This window comes from Choloepus didactylus, chromosome X, assembly GCF_015220235.1.
Source record: "Choloepus didactylus isolate mChoDid1 chromosome X, mChoDid1.pri, whole genome shotgun sequence".
Taxonomy (NCBI): Eukaryota; Metazoa; Chordata; class Mammalia; order Pilosa; family Megalonychidae; genus Choloepus; species Choloepus didactylus.
Window position 1 is genome coordinate 7,519,005 of NC_051334.1, and position 21,170 is coordinate 7,540,174.

General features: G+C 41.2%; 1 protein-coding gene across 5 annotated transcripts in view; it reads right to left on the reverse strand.

The window, feature by feature from the left end:
• MID1 (midline 1) overlaps positions 1 to 21,170 on the reverse strand; it is a 388,352-nt gene that overhangs the window by 35,942 nt on the left and 331,240 nt on the right. For all 5 annotated transcript variants that reach the window (XM_037821570.1, XM_037821568.1, XM_037821571.1 and 2 more), the window contains exons 5-7: positions 17,047 to 17,195; positions 11,001 to 11,128; positions 6,293 to 6,436 (exon numbers count right to left, since the gene is read on the reverse strand). In XM_037821570.1, the coding sequence (XP_037677498.1) occupies positions 6,293 to 6,436; positions 11,001 to 11,128; positions 17,047 to 17,195 (421 nt within the window). The remainder of the gene's footprint in view (positions 1 to 6,292; positions 6,437 to 11,000; positions 11,129 to 17,046; positions 17,196 to 21,170) is intronic.

Sequence of the window (21,170 nt, forward strand, 5' to 3'; positions counted from 1 at the left end):
AAAACCAGGCAAAGATACTACAAAAAAAGAAAATTATAGACCAATTTCTTTAATGAATATAGACGCAAAAATGCTCAACAAAATACTTGCAAATCGAATCCAGCAGCACATTAAAAGAATTATACACCATGACCAGGTGGGATTTATTCCAGGTATGCAAGGCTGGTTCAACACAAAATCAATTAATGTAATATACCACATCAATAAATCAAAGCAGAAGAACCACATGATCATCTCGATTGATGCAGAAAAGGCATTTGACAAAATTCAACATCCTTTCCTGATGAAAACACTTCAAAGGATAGGAATAGAAGGGAACTTTTTCAATATGATAAAGGCAATATATGAAAAACCCACAGCTAACATCACACTCAATGGGGAGAGACTGAAAGCTTTTCCTCTAAGATCAGGAACAAGACAGGGATGCCCACTATCACCATTGTTATTCAACATTGTGCTGGAAGTTCTAGCTAGAGCAATTAGGCAAGAAAAAGAAATAAAAGGCATCCAAATTGGAGAGGAAGAAGTAAAACTTTCACTATTTGCAGATGACATGATTCTATATGTAGGAAATCCAGAAAAATCTACAGCAAAGCTACTAGAACTAGTCAATGAATACAGCAAAGTAGCAGGCTACAAGATCAACACGCAAAAATCTGTAGTGTTCCTATACACAAGTAATGTGCAACAAGAGGAGGAAATCAAGAAAAAAAATCCCATTTACAATAGCAACCAAAAGAATCAAGTATTTAGTAATAAACTTAACCAAGGACACAAAAGACCTTTACATAGAAAACTATAAGAAACTGCTAAAAGAAATTGAACAAGACCTGAAAAAATGGAAGAACATACCATGTTCATGGATTGGAAGACTAAATATAGTTAAGATGGCAATTTTACCTAAACTGATTTACAGATTCAATGCAATACCAATTCAAATCCCAACAACTTACTTTACAGAAATAGAAAAACCAATAACTAAATTTATTTGGAAGGGTAAGGTGCCCCGAATAGCCAAAAATGTCTTGAGAAAGAGGAATGAAGTGGGAGGTCTCACACTACCTGACTTTGAAGCATATTACAAAGCTACAGTGCTCAAAACAGCATGGTACTGGCATAAGGACAGATATACTGATCAATGGAATCAAATTGAGGGTTCAGAAGTAGACCCTCACATCTATGGACAACTGATCTTTGATAAGGCAGTGAAGCCGAAGCAACTGGGAAAGAGCAGCCTGTTCAGTAAATGGTGTTTGGAGAACTGGATATCCATTTCCAAAAGAATGAAAGAGGATGTCCATCTCACACCTTTGAATTAATTTTGGTATAAGTGGATCAAAGACCTAAACATTAGCACCAAGACCATAAAACTCTTAGAAGAAAATGTAGGGCAATATCTTAAAGATCTTGTGAAAGGAGGTGGTTTCTTAGACCTCACACCCAAGGTACGAGCAACCAAAGAATAGACAAATGGGATCTCCTCAAAATTAAACACTTTTGTACATCAAAGGACTTTGTCAGAAAAGTCAAAAGGCAACCTACACAATGGGAGATGATATTTGGAAACCACATATCAGATAAGGGTTTAATATCCCGAATATATAAAGGAATCCTGCATCTCAATAACAGAAAGACAAACAATCCAATTAAAAAATGGGCAAAAGACATGAACAGACATTTTTCTGAAGAGGAAATACAAATGGCTCAAAAGCATATGAAAAAATGCTCAACTTCACTGGCTATTAAGGAAATGCAAATCAAAACCACAATGAGATATCATCTCACACCTACCAGAATGGCCATTATCCAAAAAACAGAAAATGACAAGTGCTGGAGAGGATGTGGAGAAAGAGGCACACTTATTCATTGTTGGTGGGAATGTAGAATGGTGCAACGACTCTGGAAGACAGTATGGAGGTTCCTCAGGAAGCTAAATATAGATTTGCCATATGACCCAGCTATTCCATTGCTGGGTATATATTCAGAGGAACTGAAACTTAAGACACAAACAGACATTTGTAAACCAATGTTTACTGCAACAGTATTCACAATTGCCAAGAGATGGAAACAGCCCAAATGTCCATCAAAGGATGAGTGGATAAACAAACTGTGGTATATACACATGATGGAATATTATGCAGCTGTAAGACAGAACAAAGACATGGATCATGTAATAATGTGGATGAACCTTGAGGACATTATGTTGAGTGAAGTTAGCCAGAAACAAAAGGACAGATTCTGTATGGTCTCACTAATATGAACAGACATTAATGAACAAACTTTGGGAGTTAAAAGCTGACAACACAGGTGACCAGGAGATAGAAAGAGGGCAGAGATCAGCCATTTGATGCTGAAGGACTACAGAATGTTTAGGATTGATTGCATAGATCCAGAAATAGATAGCATAATACTGTGTGATGGTAGCACGGTATTGTAAGTACACTGAACAAAGATGTCTGTGAGTAAAGCTGAAAGAGGTGGGATAGGAGAATGTATGACACCAGAGGTATAGATAGATGATAAAGACTGGGACTGTATAACGTGGCAAAAACTGGAGTGGCCAATGACTGTTACTAAATATACAAATATAAAAATGTTTTTGCATGTGGGAAAGCAAATGAATGTCAACCATGTAGAAATTTGAAAAACGGATGGTATTCAGGAAAAAACATAATCAAAGCAAACTGGAGTCTATGTTCAACAGAAACATTGTAATATACCTCCATTAAATGTAACAAAGGCAATATGCCAATGCTAAATGTATATGAGAGGGGGATATAGAGGAGTAATATGGGATTCTTGGTAGTGGTGTTATTTGCTGTCCTTAGTAGTATATTGTATTGTATGACATGTTATTTTTCTTTTTATCATTTTTTCTTATTGCTAAAAAAAAAAAAAAAAAATTTCTTGTAGTAATCAGTATGTTCAAGTGCTGATTGTGGTGATAAATGTACAACTTTATGATGATACCATGAACAACTGATTGTACACTGTGGATAAATGTATGGTATGTGAATATAACTCTATAAAATTGTAGGAAAATATATATATAGGAGTAAAAGTGTTGGAGAAAACATGGTGAGAGGGATGATGCCTCACCAATATGGACTAACTACAATGTGTAAACTCAGAATTGAATCTTAGAACATAGCCTAACGTGGACACAATAATTGTAATAGTCCCTAGATTGTAAACTCTTACAGCAGTTAACTCTCCCTGAATTGTAATGCCTATCTCTAAACTTTGAGATGCTGATCCCCTAGCGTATAACCTGATTGGTCTCTGGAACAATGCATATCTCTGAGACACCTGAAACTCAGAGCTAGAGCTTGGCAGATATGAATGTCAGTATTAGTACATACAGCCACTGTCAAAAAAAAAAAAAAAAAAAAAAGCTGAAAAGAGCCCAGACTTCAATTAGTGATATGAATGAAGCAGGTCTGGTTAAGACCAGGGCAAGCCAGGCCAAAGGGTAAAGGTTGAAACTGATTGTGTTTTAAAACTTCAACTTTCATATGAGACCAAGGGAATAGATATCTATTTGGTACAGGATCTAAATTTTCTAAATGGTACAACTCTACAGTCGATTTGTTCAAACACCACAATTGCGTGGAACTTTGAATAGGAAGTGAGATACAGTAGGTTAGTATAGGCTGGAGTGAAATAGTGACACATCCTAGAGTAATTTGGGCAGATAATAAAAAATATATTTACAGCCTCCCCCTCCCCAGCCCCAAGGATCTGGGGGAAGGTGCGGATGTCTTGGACATCCTCACCTGGACTGGTGTTGATGTTGTCACAAACATTGGGACTGGCGGTTTGATGTGCTGAGCCCTTGAGCATGGGACTTGCCCTTATGAAGCTCATTACCACAAAGGAGAGTCCAAACTTGTATGTAATGGTGCCTAAGAGTCTCCCCCTGAGTACCTCTTTGTTGCTCAGATGTGGCCCTCTCTCTCTCTAACCGAGCCATCTCGACAGGTGAACTCACAGCCCTCCCCTCTACGTGGGACCCGACTCCCAGGGGTGTAAATCTCCCTGGCAACGCAGAGTATGACTCCCAGGGATGAATGTGGACCCGGCATCGTGGGACTGAGAGTATCTTCTTGACCAAAAGGGGGATGCAAAATGAGACAAAATAGTTTCAGTGGCTGAGAGATTCCAAATGGAGTCGAGAGGTCACTCTGGTGGACATTCTTATGCACTATATAGATAACACCTCTTAGGCTTTAATGTATTGGAATAGCTAGAAGTAAATACCTGAAACTACCAAACTCCAACCCAGCAGTCTGGACTCCTGAAGACAATTATATAATAATGTGGATTACAAGGGGTGACAGTGTGATTGTGAAGACCTTGTGGATCACACCCCCTTTATCTAGTGTATGGATGAGTGGAGGAATGGGGATAAAAACTAAAGGACAAATGAGGTGGGATGGGGGGATGATTTGGGTGTTCTTTTTTCACTGTTATTTTTTATTCTTGTTCTGGTTCTTTCTGATGTAAGGAAAATGTTCAGAGATAGATTGTGGTGATGAACGCATAACTATGTTATCATACTGTGGACAGTGGATTGTATATCATGGATGATTGTATGGTGTGTGAATGTATTTCAATAAAACTGAATTTAATTAAAAAAAAAAAAAAGAACTCACATGCTTTTTGGAGTCAGACCAACATGAGTTTGAGTCCTGGGTCTATTTCTCTATCTTCACCTCTCACTGACCTTTCCTCCCTCAACTTTCCAGCCATGCTTAATTGGATGAGCTCCCCAAATATGCCCTGCCATTTTGTCTCTGTAGATTGCTTATAACGATAGGGTTGGCTGGGATACCCGTAATTTGCTGCTATACATCCACTCATCTTTCAAGCCTTCGTTTAACCCTAACTTCCCCCTAAGCCTTTGTTGTCCCACCCACCATTTCTGCCCTCTTTCTATTCTTTCCCTACTCAGGCAGCACACCAAAGCTGTTCTCAGTGGTTCATGACATCATCCCCTCTTACTCCAAAGTTACATACGTGTTCTTGGAAAATGCCGAGATTGTCATAACCATTTCCAAGGCAGGGCAATCGGGGTGGAAGGTGAAAGGGTTGTGGGGAGGAATCTTAGAAAGGGTGATAGAAAGGAAGATGGGAGAGCCACTTGTTGGCATGGGACATGTATAACCTAATCACCCAGAAGCAGGGGATCTTCCTGACTCACTGTTTTAACGACTCATAAAGCATAATTCTATTTTAAGCATCTTAAGCCTCCAAATTACTTGTGCTAGGAGAAAATAGTGTAATTAGGGGAGAAAAGGTATATATAATAAAAGCACATTAAGTTAAGGATTTACTTAAAACCTCTCTGTTGAAAAGTGACTGCAATTTTCCACTTTGACATATCCTGTTTTTCTTTGCTAAAAAAGTTTCAAACTTGTTCCACTGAAAAGCCATTTCTTTGGTCGTTTGCAATCTGCTCGATTCACTTGAAATAACTCTGCGGTGGGGGGAGCAGTGCTTCCTCTAGCACCTCTCTGGCTGGCGACTGCTGCTGTTTGAGATCAGCCAGTTGTCCCCAGTGACAAATATCACGCGGGCCTGGGTGAGGGGTGGGCCATCTGGGCTTCAGGTAAGGCCGGGAAGTCTTCCCACCTGGGGGCCAAGTACTGACCTTTCCAGTGATGGTCTTTTATGGGACCACCAGGTAGCTGGCATTCTTCTGCTATTTATTTTAGTAAATCTTCTTTTATTGTGAGATAAGGCACTTACAGAAAAGTACATAAAACTAAATGTATGGTATAATGACTAAAACATGCAACTCCCACCCAGAAATTGCCATTAAGCCCATAAACCCCCCATAGATTTCCTCCCAACAGTGCTACGTCCTTCCCATGCAGGAGGGAACCACCATTCTGGCTTTTAGGTTAAGTCCTTCCTTGCTTTTCTTTATAGTTTTAACACCTGTGTATGCATTTCTAAACAAAAGAGTTTATTTTTGTCTTTAAGTTATGAACCTCCTATATATGGATTCATGCTGCCTATATTCTTTTGTTTTTTGCTTCATTCCCTTAACAATATGTTTGTGAGATCCAGCCATGTAGTTTGTTGGAGGACGTTAGTTTTCATCAGTGTTTGGCCAGCTATTTTTACTAGTATAGTAGAAGTGAGTGCTGTCACCTTCTTGGTCATGAAAGACAACTAAGTCAATAAATACTGCATAGCCTTTCCTTCCTGGTGTTTAAATTCAGGAATGCAGTCTCTGTGAAAACAGCCACCAAACAGAGATATAAAGAGGCCGTGTGGTACTCACTCACGACGTTGGCTTGTCCAGTGAATATGGTGTACTGGAGCTCATAGGAGACCACGCTGAACTCATCGTCGGAGGTCCAGTGGACGGTGATGGTGTCGTACGAAGCCGTGCAGAGCTCTTCTCTAATTGTTGGAGGGTTGGGGGCTGTGGGGGTCAAGAAGGCTCATCAGCAGGGAAGCAGACACCCTGGGATACCAGTTCAGAGAGGTCTGATCGTCAAAGCAGGCCTTTCGCAATACTGCCCTCGAGACGGTGACCCCAGTCCAGAGAACATTTGGCTGACGGGTTATCGCTTCACCTTTTAACAGACATTGTGGCTAGAGTGAGCCAGTATGGACTTACCTGTGGTGACCATGTGAGTATGTCGAGGAAGTTCCTTGTACATGACAGAAAAACATGTGAAACAAAAGTAAGCATAGCATGGTTTCATGTACATTGGGGGTTGGCAAACTTTCTTGATCAAGGGCTAGATGGTAAATATTTTAGATTTTGCAGGCCAAATGGTCTCTGTCACAACTACTCACCTCTGTCAATATGGAGTGAAAGTAGCCAGAGACAGTGTGTACCTGAATGGGTGTGGTCAGATTCCAGTAAAACTTTATTGGGAAAAATAGGCAGAGGGCCAGATTTGTCTTGTGTGCCAACGTTTACCAATCCCTGATTAACAAGGGACCAGATATTTTTATATTTAGGCATCCAACTGGAAAAATATTGATGCTTATTATTTTAAAGAAAATCAGCCAGATAACTGAATTTTTTTTTCATTAGATGGTTTTGATGCCTTGTAAGATAAATCTTGTTAGTGCAACCTGTTTTCTTCTCATTTCTCAATTTATAGGTGATATCTTAAGAATCTGATTAATAATCATTCCTATCTAAGTATATTTTCATCCCCTTGGCTTCATCACTGGAGAAGGCTGCTGTTTTGTAGTCCTTTAATACATTCTAGATCAGAGAAAAGTGTAAATCCTACCAAAATAATGATTTTAAAATGACTTCTGTATTGATTTCAGTGACTGGTTTCATTAGAAGAGTTTGTGGGCAAGAAAAAAACAGGCAATGTGATATTTGAGAGCAGGGGTCAGTAAACTACAGCCCATGGCCAAATCTGCCCCCGTCTGTTTTTGTAAATACAGATTCCTTGGAACACAGCCGTGCCGAAGCACATACCTATTGTCTGTGGCTTCTTTTGCGGGACAGCAGAGTGGAGCAGTTACAGCTGTCTGGCCCATTTACAGACTAAGTTTGCCAAACCCCTGTTTTTGAGAAATGATCCAGGGCCTTTGGTTCCATTCTTTTGTACCTCAGCACCTTACTTCAAAAGGAGAAACATGTCTGCATTTTAGAGATTCATAGCAACTTTGCTTATCCTAAGAGTTCTTTCCTACTTTAAACTTTGATCAGGATTGATGAGTCCTAAACAAATCTGAAGACAGAGAAAGCTTTATGAAAGTGGTAAATTTAAAACCCTGATTATTTTAGTATTCTTCGCTTCACCACCTGAAGATATATCTGGGACAAGTATCTTAAGAAGCAAGTAATTTTTATGCCTGGTGTCCTAAGCCAATTAGCCCAGCCCTGTCTATTGCTTATTGAATTCCAGAACATTTACTGAGCTTCTACAATGTGGCGGGCACTGCGTTAAATGAGAAGGGCTGCACACAGCCCTTAAAACATTCTTCCCAGATATGTATTTATACATCTGTGTGCTGAAGTAACCATGTGCAAGATTTAGAGCCCTGTGGTGTGGCTCGGATGTGCAGATCCAGTGACGTCAACTGGGAAGTGCATTCCACGGGCAAGCGCCGGCTGCAGTGCAGCACTGTGTGCTCCCTGGAGCGTGGGCTCACCTTGAACAGAGCAGGGAAGAAACACTTATTCTCCCACAATTTAAATCATTCACTGCATTACTTCTCCATCAACCATCGAGGAAAGAGGCTGCTCTTTCTGCACTGCAATGTGTGATTAAATATGAAGAAAACTTATCTTCAAAATAGACAAATAGCTGTGAGATACATGGCAGAGCCACAATCAGGGAGGAAATGTCACCACTCCAGGTTATTAACTTGACATACCACTTAGAGGCATGTCATAGGACCAAAAAAAAAAAAAAAAAAAAACCCAATGGGTTTGTCCTGAAAAGTCAATACACAATTTACTATAAATGTGAACAGCAGCCTGCTGCCAATTTCAATATCCACAGAATCAGCAAAAGAATTGTTATTTTCTTGCCTCTATCACAAACAAGATAGGAGGACTGGTGGGCTAATACTCCAGAAACACTTCATTTCCTGCTTACAAATGTCTGATAAACTATTTGGACTTGGCAATATCAGTCAAGCATTCAATGTTATGGCCAAGATGTATGTTATGTCTAGAAATGGACCAAATGTCTATCTGGGGTTGACAGCTAAGGAGGCATAAGGAGCAGGTACCTCATATGGGCTTTAGTTTAGGATAAACAGCCATCAGGATGATTTATGGTGTACGCATTACTATTCAGGACAAGCTAATTTTACAATTTCCCCTTTAATTGGTACTTTCACATTCACGTAGAGGTTAGAATGGGTATCCATTGTTGAAATACTATTAATCGATTATTGGGAAATGGGGAGACATTCTTGTCAACAGAACCCCTATTTTGTGCAGGATGGCCATGTGCCCAGCCAAATACTGAATTTTCCAACCTCCTCTGCTCTTGGACATGAGCTTGTGCCATGGATCTGGCCCATGAGAAACATGAGTGGAAGTTGCTAGGTGAGCCTGACCTTTGATTTCCTGGTAAAGGAGGACAAACTGGGCTGGCAGAGCTTTTTGTCACCCATTCCCCCTCCGCCCCTTGCTTTCTGCCTACACACTGAGCACAACGCTTGGAGGTGGGGTAACCATATTGTGATCATCTGGCAAAAAGGCAACACAATGAAGATGGCAGAGCAGGAAAAGAGAAAGAGCCTGGGGTCTGAGGTCATCTCGGAATTGCTGCCCAGTCCTGGCTCATACACCTCTGTTCTGATTCTGTGCTACAGGCTCCACCTTGATGGGTTTCAGCACTGCTAGCTGGATTTTCTATTGTTTTCAACCAAATTCATTCTCAAATGACATAGGAAAAAAAAGGAGATTTTTAATAGGGTGCTATAGTGAAAAATAGCTCAGCTAGAGAAAGTCTAGAATTGCACTCGTCAGTACAGTAGCCAGTAACCACAGAGGGCTATTTAAATTTCAATTAAATTTAACCAAAATTAAATAAAAGGAAAAATTCACCAATCATATTTCTAGTTCTCAACAGCCACACGTGGCTAATGGCTACTGTCCTGGAGACTGCAATTATAGAACATTTCATCATCGTAAAAAGTTGAGTTGGATGATGCTATTTATCATAAACCTCAAAGCCGAAAGCTTAAAAAGGAGGGTGCTATATTCATAAATATTTGAAACCAGGTTTGGTTCCTTACTGTAAATGCTTTTTGAATCGATTTCTTTCTTCTTTAATAGGAGTGGTATAGTTTGAGAGAATTACATAAGGTAAAAAGTAATTTGAGGGATGACTTGACTTCCTTGTGAAAGCAGAAAGGCAAAAAAACAGCGCCCCAAGGTCTTGCAGAGAAAAACTCTGATCTTCTGGGTACTTGCTCCTTGAATATAGACCTCCGTGCCTTTTACCCAAAGAATGTAAAAACAAACATCACACAATGTCCCCTTCTCTTGCCCTGCCTTTCCCAACCACTCTCCCACAAGCACATACAACTCAGAACGAGAGTTGAAAAGTGGACACTGCGCTAAGTTAGGATGCAGCTGCCTTTAAAGTTGCATGTCCCATGCTCAGTGCCCGTCTGGGCCTTCCTGAAGTCACAGGCAGCGGTGGCTTTTGGCAAACACAAACAATGTCATCAAAACAGTCCACGTTCTATTGGCCAATGTTCTCTGTCCCCGCTTTAGAGGTGAAAGCCAAGCAAGGTGTAGAAGCGTGGTTAGGAATAAGAGTAACCTGAGGTTTTTTGTTATTGTTTCTGTTTTGTAAACTTCACCCAAAACTGCCTACCAGAAAGGACAGAGTTGACACATGGCACCAGGAACTCCAAAGTGAATCTGGCTACATTGGCCATGAATTTCCAAGAGGCAATTCAGTCTTTACTAGAAAGAGCAGAGATCTTTGGAGTTGTTTTGACCCGAGCCAGATCCTAGTTCTGCCAATCCCCAGCTATCTGATCTCCAGTGAGTCCAAGGACCTCCCTCATTTGCAAAATGGGGGTTAGAATACTTACCCCAAATTGGTGTTGTGAAGCTTAAATGTGGTTGCAAAGAAAAAAGGGCTGGGGCAGTGCAGACATTAATTAGCTGTGAATTTTCTCTCTGCCAGCTCCCTGTGACTCGGATGCCTTGCTAATGTGAATTGCTAACCAAATAAAACAGGCCTGCTACATTACATATCTCTTTGTTGGCCAACAGAGGGATTATTTATGGCACCCACATGCTGAGCGATGCGGAATGGCAGTAAGGGTACTTTTCTTGAACAAGAGTCTCTTTTTTCTCCTGTACCCAATTTAGTAAACAACAACAACAAAGGAGTGCACAGACATTGCTTATGGGAATCCTAGACTCTATTCCTCCATCAGAGGCCCTCACCTCTGGATTTAGGAAATTCACCTGGTGGCAAAGGGTTTGTACTACTGAAGGCACACAATATTAGCGAGAATGTAAAAGACAATACCTGTAAGGTAATCCAAACATTCTAGCAATTTCTTCTCTCGGGAAAAATCTAAGGCAAAGGTATCAAATGTGTCGTTGAGGTTGATTTCAGGAATCAGAACCTGGGATGAGGCAGTTGCCATGGAGACTCTGTAATTAAAAAAAAAAATTTAGAAATGTCAAAATAGCTTTTGCAATCATTGCTTAGAAATCAAAAAAAATAAAAGGAAAACAAATATCATTAATAAAATAGTGCTGTTTTTACACATGAGCCTTAAGAATAATCTCAGAGTGGCACAACATACAAACACCAAGCAAATGAATGCAAGTTTAAAGATGAGGCAAAGGAAATGGGAAAATGACACACTGGCTTTCCTCTCACTCCCTTTTCACTATTGAAAAAAATTCCCCTGGGGAGGCTCCCGAATATTCATATTTCTTGTTGCTGTGTATTTAACCACCAGGCCTGGTTACATCGAATATCAGTGAGAAGCGCAGAGCTGCAGGCACTTCACACATCTGTCTGCAAAACTGAGGCCTGCCCTCACTTCAAAGGGGCATCCCCAACATTTCAAACTGCATAAAAGGCAAAGTGAAGATTAAAAAAAAAAATGTTTCCAGATATTGGATTAGTTTAATCAATTACTAGCCTCTCTCTAAAATAAACATTAAAAAGTACGTTTTGGGCTGGCTCTTTTTTGTCCTCCTTGTATTCATTTTCCTGCACCATATTCTCAGCAGATGCCATGGAAAATATTCACGAGCTTTCTCACAAATTCCCCTGGTGGCTGCACTGTTCCTCCCATTCATTTAGGGTTTCCGGTTAGAGTTCTTATTTGCAAACTACAAAGCAAAGCATTGGCATGAAACTATCATCAAAATCTGGCAAGCTCAGTTACAGCAGAATATTATGACCGATTCAAAAATGTAAGTGATTCTCTTAAAAACAAGAAAATTGTGGCAGGAAGCGTCGCACTTCTGAGCTAGCCAAACCACGCTGGGCTTGTAATCTTGTCAATTCGGGCATTCTGTTAAGTTTGATAAACAACACTTATGAAGAAGGTACTATCTGCACAGTACCGCGTAAGGCACCAGATATTTTAGAGCAAGGAAACAACTTTGAAATGATCTAATTCTACGTCTAGTTACTCGTTGTCGAAATAAGGGCACTTATGTTTGTCTATTCAAGGTCACATAACTGGCTAGCAGGAGCCAGAAGGAGAATCCCACACCTGTGCTGCTCTGTTTAATCTCAAATAAATCTCAGCCTAGTTACCCCAAGGACTGTATTTCCTCTTATGTCTCTACTTAGTGGGTCTTAAAGCTTGGGGCTCCTCAAAGATAAGATACCTTTGCTATAAAAATTACACCTGTGAAATGCTTTAAACTTTTCGAAAGAAAGTTTCTATAGTTCTCATATTTCTGTCACGGGCCTGGTATACTATAAATGTGGAAGGAAGGGCGCGAAGGAGAGAGGTTGATCAATGTCATAACAGGAGTGATATCGGAATTCACGCATGAAAGTGTGAAGGGCACACACCTTGTAAAGAAAGGCTTCAAGTGTCTGAATGAGGGTGGAGAATTTACACCAGTAAGCAGTGACTAACAGAGCTGTGTGATTTTGTTAAATACTCCACCCAAGGGATTTGGGTTAATTATTGTTGCAACAGCTGCTAATTTAGACTGACATAAACAGAGGGTTGCTAGGCATTTTTTGCAAATGGTCAAACTGTACTTAAAAATGCTTTCTTTATGACCCATAAACACTTAGAAGATCTCAAAACTCAAGATTATTCAACAAATATTCACCAAGCACTTAAAGTAAGCCATATACTGAAGAGTCCAAAATATTTGTATCATCACAGAAGAATTTTTAAAATGTGACAGTGCCCTCGGATCCCTTCAAATAAAATTTTCAAAGTGAAAACCCATCTGATTCTGTTTCATGATATCTAGCAGAGAGATTTGCATTGAGCTACTATAGAACAAGCACCTATTTTGATTGCATTTTCCTGGCACTCAGGCATGGAACAGATCTTGCGCTCAATGGGTTAGAGTATCTCAATTGCTCTGAACACAGATAATCTGGCTTTAGATCTTCCCCTGACCAATGGTGGGAGCCAAGAAGAAGCCTCTTCACTCAGGCTCACCCAAGATAAATTTGGTTCCCAAGTTTCCTGGTTCTATGGTCCACAAAAACTTAACCAAAAATTGCTTCAGTCAAGTGACCCTGCCAACAAGGCTGCCATCTTGATGGCAGACACTGTGGGGAGTAGTGGGAACCAAAGGGATGAAAAAGGTCCTAAGACTGGGAGGCAAAGATTGACAGCAAGAATCTTTCGAGATTACACTGGCTTTTTAACGCCTGCACAATTTTTTGATGGAGAGAAAGATACGTATCTTTGGCTACAATTCCAAATTCTTAATTGGAGTGACAGGTGTGGGGAAATCTGCCAAATTCAACATTTTAGGGCATGTTTTTATTTCCCAAATCCTTGTTGCCCATCTTCTGGCCTTTCAGAGAAGTGGTCAAAATCCACCTGAGCTGTTAGTGCTCTGCCATTTTCTCAAATTCCTGCTGTATAGTTCCCAAATCTCTCTCTCTCTCTGTGTGTGTGTGTGTGTGTGTGCATGATCATGGGTAGGTGTGTAACATATTGGGGCACATAAGGACATGGTTTACCAGCTTGATGCTTAAGAGGGCAAGGTGCACATTACTCCCTGGACCACCGATCCCAGATACCTGAAGCCATGGAAGGATGTCAGCTTTTTTGTTTCTATCTCTAGTTTGATGCCCCTAATCTCTACCTCACTCTGGAGCTAGCAGCCACAGGGGGGCCAGTTTTCCAGAAGCTGCCCCATGTCTAGAGCTACACTGCCCACAGTGCTTCTGTGGAAAAGTCATCCCTGGAGCAGGATGTTCCACCCAGCCCTCCCCAACCCTCACCAAAGGCACTTACACGAGTCTCTCTCGAGTGGGCAGGCGGCTACACTGCACCTTACCAAGGTATGTCTGGTGAGGTCTCGCAGTAACAAAACCTGGAAAGGGGGTACTGTGCAGAGGGATTCTCTTTGGCCATCCTCTTGGTAGACTGCTGCGCAAGGTGATTTTACTTTTGTATTTCTCATAACGAATAGACAAACTTTCTAATGCCTGGTGCTAGTGAATGATTTTGCTTGGCCAGCGTCATTTCATAAAGGGACACAGAGAGTGACACCAAAGAGCAGCATAGTGGTGTGTTATATGCACAGGAGGATTATCACACTCAGACACACCAGGCACCTTGAGCAGAGCTGAATAGTGGACTCCAAAACATTTGCATCTTCTACCATGTAAAGCTTGAAGCTCTCTCTCCTTTTGGGTTTTGTTGATGTTTCTGAATTGAAGGCATTTTTGGTACTGAATGGAAGAGAACATATCCACTTGAAGTGATTTAACGATGCAGAAAAACTGCATGTTAAGTCTTCCTTTGGGAAGGCCTGCAGGACTATAGGTTTGTCCACACTTTCCACACTTGAGTAGAATTATAAAGATGGTTTGGAAGCGTACAGGATCCAAAGCCCAAGGCAGACGCAACAGGCAACGGAGAACTAGGACGCCATGTCCTAAAGAAGAATGTTAAGTGACAGGATGAACGCAGAGACTAGCACTGGCATAAAGAAGTACAAGGAGGGGTTGCCTGACATATGGAAATATCAAAGTACAGATCCAACCAGCACTTATAGAACACCTATGATGTTTCAGACTTGTTTTCTGACATTTTCAGCAATACAGCCAAGAGAGGTAGCTGTTACAAGCCTGAATTTACAAGCATGGATGAACCCAAAGAACAACAGTTAAAAAGTAGCAGCACTGGGATTTGAACCCAGGTCTCTCAATTCCTAGTAAAAGCCCTGTGCTCTTTTACTACATCCCAGCTGTTGGCAAGAGAGAAAGGCACAGAAATTGACCAAGAGGATTGACAAACAGAGATGGAAACAGAGGGACAAGGGCTCCTGGCAAATTGGACATGCACCAGGTATTTAAACCTGACAGAAGCACATTCTCTGTGGAAAAAAAATAAAGCCATGCTTCCATTCTTGCTGAGACAGGCTTGTGATAGGGAGAGCTAAATGGGGCTGGATGTGCCCTGCTTGATCTGAGGGCGAGAGGGTATGGCCATTCATGGCACTTGCTGTCCCATGGCAATCACGGGTCTTCTTTCAGATTGTCCTATCGTAATTGTTATGGGGCCACATCCTCTCTTCTCCCAAGGAAAGAATTTATTCATGTGACACCTGGTCGACTTCTTTAGAGATTGCTGAGAAATGCAGCTCCTAACAACTTCATCTGGATATCGCACAATTTATAGCTGAAGAGAAGCACTCTGGAACCCCAGTTGGAAAGCATGACGCAAGTGAAAATGTGCGCTGTTACAGTGTCCTGGGTACACTGGAGTATTAAGTGTACTGTTTGCAGTTTTGAACTTTAGGAAGAATGTAGGGAAACTGGAGGAGGTCTAGACGAGAGCAGCAAAGACAATTAAACGCTTGGAACCTGGAATACACAAGGAAAGAAACTGGACTCTCTTAGAGTGGGGAGGAGGCATTTTACGGATCTAAAAGGGATGATAACCAGCTGTTAGCCACGTCTTTTGGAAGAGATCGGTACCGAACCAGCTGCAGGAGCAGTTTCTTGAACATAAGAAATAACACGATGATGCTGGTTGGATACTAGACCAGAATTGTAAAAACACACTACATCGCTCTTATTGAAAGAAGAGTGAAAACAGAAATATCAACACCAAGTTCTGCGATATTTTGGGACTTAAGATAACTCATTGTGTGAGAGCCCAACACAGTGTCTTGCAGAGGCAGGCACAGTAAATATTAGTTTCTCTTCCTTCTCTTTCCTTGAAGAAATTCAAGAGTCATAAGTGAGAAGACAATTTTTTCCCCCTAAGCCAGGGGTTGGCAAACTGTGGCCCCATAGGCTGCATCTGGCCGGCCGCCTGTTTTTGTAAACAGTTTCTCTGGAAACCAGCATCGTCCATTTGTTTATGTATTATCTAGCGCTGCTCCAGAGCTACCCGAGTAGTGACAGAGTTGAGTAAGCTGTCACCAAGACCGTATGACCCACAAGGCCAAAAATATTTACTATCTGGTCCTTTACAGAAAAGATTGGCTACCCCTTGCTCCGCGATAAAGACCAGCATGAATGAGCTCTCTGGGGTCTTCTAGTGACTGGATTCTGTTATCACTTTGGGGAAAAGGCAGTTGACTCTGAAAATCAAGATGAATGAAAGGACAGGGCACTGGAATTTGATGGAGATGACCTTTACGCGGCGTTGGGTGTATCTGGCCCAGCCTGGTGCTTCTCTCTGGATTCACTGGAACAGCTCCAGGGGTTTGTGTCAGCGACAGCCAGTCGCTTTTATGGCAGTCAAGGAGGTGTTCTGGAGGAGCACTCAGCTCTGCCAGTCTCACTGCTGAGCTGACCACTCTGGTAACATCATTTTAAGTCCACCAAGGAAAAGAGAATATTTTAAAGGGAGGCTTGAGGTTGACAGTTTGGTCCTTTCCCACAGGAGGGCCTTGACCTTTTCAGGAGATGCAAAGCCTCTCCAGCACATAAAAACAGGCTTAACAGAGGGCAACATCTGTGAGATTTTCTTTTTTAATAGGCAGGCCCTGTGGTGTAAGGAAAGATTCCTTTTTCTGTTTCTTGCCTTCATTTTCATTCTTTGCTATCAAGGATGTGATAAAATCAAGTCTGAGAGTCACAACAAATGCTGTTTTTGTGTGGTCATACACGTCCCCTCCCCCCTCAAAAGCAGGCTGATTTTTAGTCTTTATACCCAGTGGACTCCTGTTTCAAGGGCCCTGAACCCCAGGCTGTTCCTGAAAGGGCATTGACATGTCAAAGCCAAGCATCTTTAGCTGAAACAAAACAATTCAGAGCCTCTATTCTCTCTGGTACTCGGCCTTCTAAATGGAAAAAAAGAACAGGGCGAGGGCAAGGCCAACCGACCGCGTCCCAGATGCAAGAGCCTAGCAGCTGGGAACTTCCCAGCAGCCCCTGCACTCACCTCTCGGTGATGTTCTTGGCGGTCTGTAGGAAGCGGGCGTGGTCGTTCTCCTTCAGAGAGTGTTCCGCCTGCGAGATGAGGGACGCCGACCGCTCAATGCACTGTTTGCAGTTTGCAATCTGCTGAGCCAGTTTCCGAAGCCTCACCACCTTGAACAGAGGAGGCACGGAGATGTCACCCAGGTGTGCTCGCAGACTCAAAAGGCATCAGCTGCACACTTTGTTTCTCCTTATTGTGCTACCACAATATTTTCCTTATGGTAGTAGCAGAAAACTTCCCGTTTGAGCCATTTTCAAGTGTGCACTTCAGTGATTTTAGTTACATTCACAGTGTTGTGCTACCAGCACCACCAGCTATTACCAAAACATTTGCATCATCCCAAACAGGGAGTAAGCAATAACCCCCCTCCGTAACCTCTATTCTACTTTCTGTCTCTATGCATTTACCTATTCTAGATATTGCATCTAAGTGGAATCATACACTATTTTGTCCTTTTGTGTCTGGCTTACTTTACTCAACATAATGATTTCAAGGCTCATCCATGTAGTAGCCTGTATCAGAATGTCACTCCTTTTCATGGCTGACTAATATTTCATTGTATGTATATGCCACATTTTGTTTATTCATTTATCTGTTGACAGACACTTGGGTTGTTTCCACCTTTTGGCTACTGCGAATAATGCTGCTATAAATATTAGTGTACAAGTATCTGTTCGAGTTCCTGTTTTCAATTCTTTGGGGTATGGCTGGACACTTCTGATGTGTGCATTTTGTTGAATGTACATTGTCCCCCAATAAAAGTTCATAAAGGAGGCATAGAGAGATATTGAAACAGGGAAAGTCCAGTTATAATCCTCTTGTCTGAGATATGCTTTATCTCTTTGGAGAAGTGTTGCTCATTTGTTTTCTGAGGAAATGCTGAATTGTGAATTACTCCCCTCTTGATGGAAAAATAAGGTGTTACCCAGTGGTAACTTACAAAGGGTCAATAGGCCTCTTCCCTGACTATTCCCCACAATTACATAAGACTGTAGGGAATGCTGGAACTTTCTCCATCTGTTTTTCAGCTGTGCCACGAATAAAATATTAACCTCTCTATGGGTGTGAATTTGCGGCTTAAGTAAAAGCCATTTCTAAAATGTTCTTTGCAATCCATGTAAGAAAATTGTGATGTCAAAGCATTAGGTATGACTAATTCCCACACTATCTAAAATCCAAATGTTAATTAACAGAAAGGGAGCATTTTTTCCCATTGATTAATATTTTTCCTGTTGAGCAGATGAGAGAAAGCCAAAAAAAGCACAGCTGGGCCATTTCCCTCACTGGGAACTGGGGACGTCATTTCCAGGCACTTTGTGCTTAGTTGATAACTAAGAACTATTTTGATAAGCATTTCCCAGTCATGATAAAAATGCATGTTTGGTTCACAACCTTCATTCCATATCCTGATTCTGTCTTACTTGAAAATGACCCTCAGACTTGATTGACCCAAACCTCTGGGGCAGGCCCAGATGCGAGCAGGTAACCAACTCGACGGTCCCCTTTGGGGCTTGAATGTGCTGTGAGAGGAGGACCGCTGGCCGGCATCCAAGTTAAAATTAGAGCGCTAATTGGAATTGCTGTGTGCCGAGTGCCCCATCCACACACCCTCGGACAGGTCTTGGCTGGCTTTAAGATAATTCCGGAATGGAAAATAACCTTGGGTGAAAGGGTAGGGAGGAGGCCAGTTAATCTGTCTTACAGACAAGGCTGGCTCAGACTCCCTCCCAAATTCCTGCTAACTCTAAGAAAGACATTCCTTCTTTCTCCAAGTCATCATTATCATCCCCGTCTAGCTCTAATCGAAGAAAAGGAAGGAAGGAGATGTCAGAACTTGAAGCCTCTGAGGGACGTTCAACTCCAGCCATGGACTACAGGAAACAAAGGAAATTAATGCTGACTTAAGAAGCAGCAGCCACAATTCTTCAGGGCAAAGGTGAGAACAATTCCTGAAAGGAGTCAGAGAATGAAGGGGCAAAACTTTGGGGCACATGGGATGGGATCTTGAGCCCGGTAGAAGACTTAACGCATCACTATTAGAGTGAATTTTCCCAGCAGATTAACTGTGTTCATTAGTTGAATAAAGTAACACTTATTTTACACCAAATGGAATTTAGATTCTGACATCATTCTATCCAGAGGCAATGCTAAGGAAGGCGTCCAGTCCAATTCAGGATATTAGAGCACGCCCCTAAGAAATGGTCACAGAAAGCAAAATTCCAGAAGGAAAAATATTTTATAGTCCCTAGAGGAAGTCAAGTGATTGGAATATTTAATCAAACAACATGAGAATGCTTTCAAATGTATGGCAGAATTGATGTTTAATACAACCTTCAGCAAAAGAAAATAAGGTAAAATATTCTTCTAGAATAATATCTTGTCAATCACTTATCCTTTAGCCATGTCTATTAGTGATCACACATATTACAGATGTGATAATCCTTGAATTCCAGTTTCTTCTTTTTCTTCTTCTGTCCTGATACTGGAAATTAAAGTGACTAAAAGAAAAAGAGAGAGAGAAAAAAGCCCTTTGTAAATGTGCCTAAATTGGCACAAGCCCAAATGAAAGCCTCCTTTGAAAATAGAGGAGTGTTCTCCAGAGAGCAAATGGGCATAATTTTAATTTTAGGTCAATGTACGGTTCCATCTGATACACCACCAGACTGGAGCTTTTCAAACTTGGCATGCAGAAGAATCAACTGGGGATTTTTTAAAAACAAAATGTAGATGGTGGGGGCCACTCTCCAATATTCTAGTTAAGGAATTGTGATTGGCAGAGCAGCAGGAATTTGCAGTTTAACAAGCGTTGAATATTTCTCCATCTGTAGGGGAATAAATCATTAGTAAGGTCAGGACTATCATTAAAAATTTTTAAACCAAAGAGAAGAGGAGAAATGAAATTAGCAGAGTGCATTGCTCACAGACAGGGCAGGTTATGTTTTATAAAACATTTTTGATTTGTGTGTGTGTGCGTGCACTGGATTGTGATGTCATATGTATTCTTATGGTGGGTTCCATTAAAGAAAAAAAACAGAAAGAAAGAAAAAGAAAAATACTTTTCTAAGTTAGGAGACCACAAACTTTGGTCTGGGGGCCAAATCTAGCATACATCCTGCTTTTGTAAATAAAGTTTTATTGGCCCATAGCCACATACATACAAACATACATTTGTTGTTGACTCATCTATAGCTGCTCTCATGGGACAATATTGGGCAGTTGCTGAGTTGCTGCAAGAGCCCGTAAGGCCCCCAAGGCCTAGGTTATTTACTCTCTGGCTCTTTAAAGAAAGCTCGCTGACCCCTGGTTTAAGGGAATCTGATCAGACGGCCCTGATTTGAATCACACTCTGAGAAACAGTGTCCTACAGGGTGAGGATTTTCAAAATCAGCCGCTGAGCATTTAGCAAGATATGGATTTCTCTATTACATCTTTTTTATATAGGATTTCTAAAATCTGACAAGAAGAATATAACTTGATTTTTTTAACAAAAGAAATACTAGATACTGATGCATAAGATTCTATATATGTATGTATTACAGCTGCAGGGGACGTTTTTTCCAGTTGACTGTTCATTTGGCCTTGGGGAAGTGAGATGGCCACACTGTAACTTTCGGAATTTACTCTATTCTCATCATGGAAATATTTTGTCTGTTGGAATATCTTTTAAAGGGGAACACAGGTCTGTTTACATAACTTCATGTGCTGTTTATTATAACTTTCACTTTTAAAAGCAGTCCTTTATTGTACCTCAAATGCATTTTTAAAAGCTTTTATATGTGTATGTAGGATGCCTTCTCCAACCGCTATTTTCAAACAATTAATGCTCAATTAACACAAGTATCTAAATTGAAGTTGAGGCCTGTGTACTCAGTGTTTCTTTAAGGCTACAGAAAAGGCTGAACATTGAGTCTGAGTTAATTCTCTTAAACTTTTTGAGATTTAGGGTATATAAAAGGCAGTGAAGAGACGGACCCTTGTTTCTGTTTAGCTCTGGCCTTCAGCAGTCAACCGCGGACTGGAGCTGGAGGGTCAGAGTGTAACTCACTTAACCTGGAGTCTGCTGAAAGCTTTTGTGTGCCAACGTG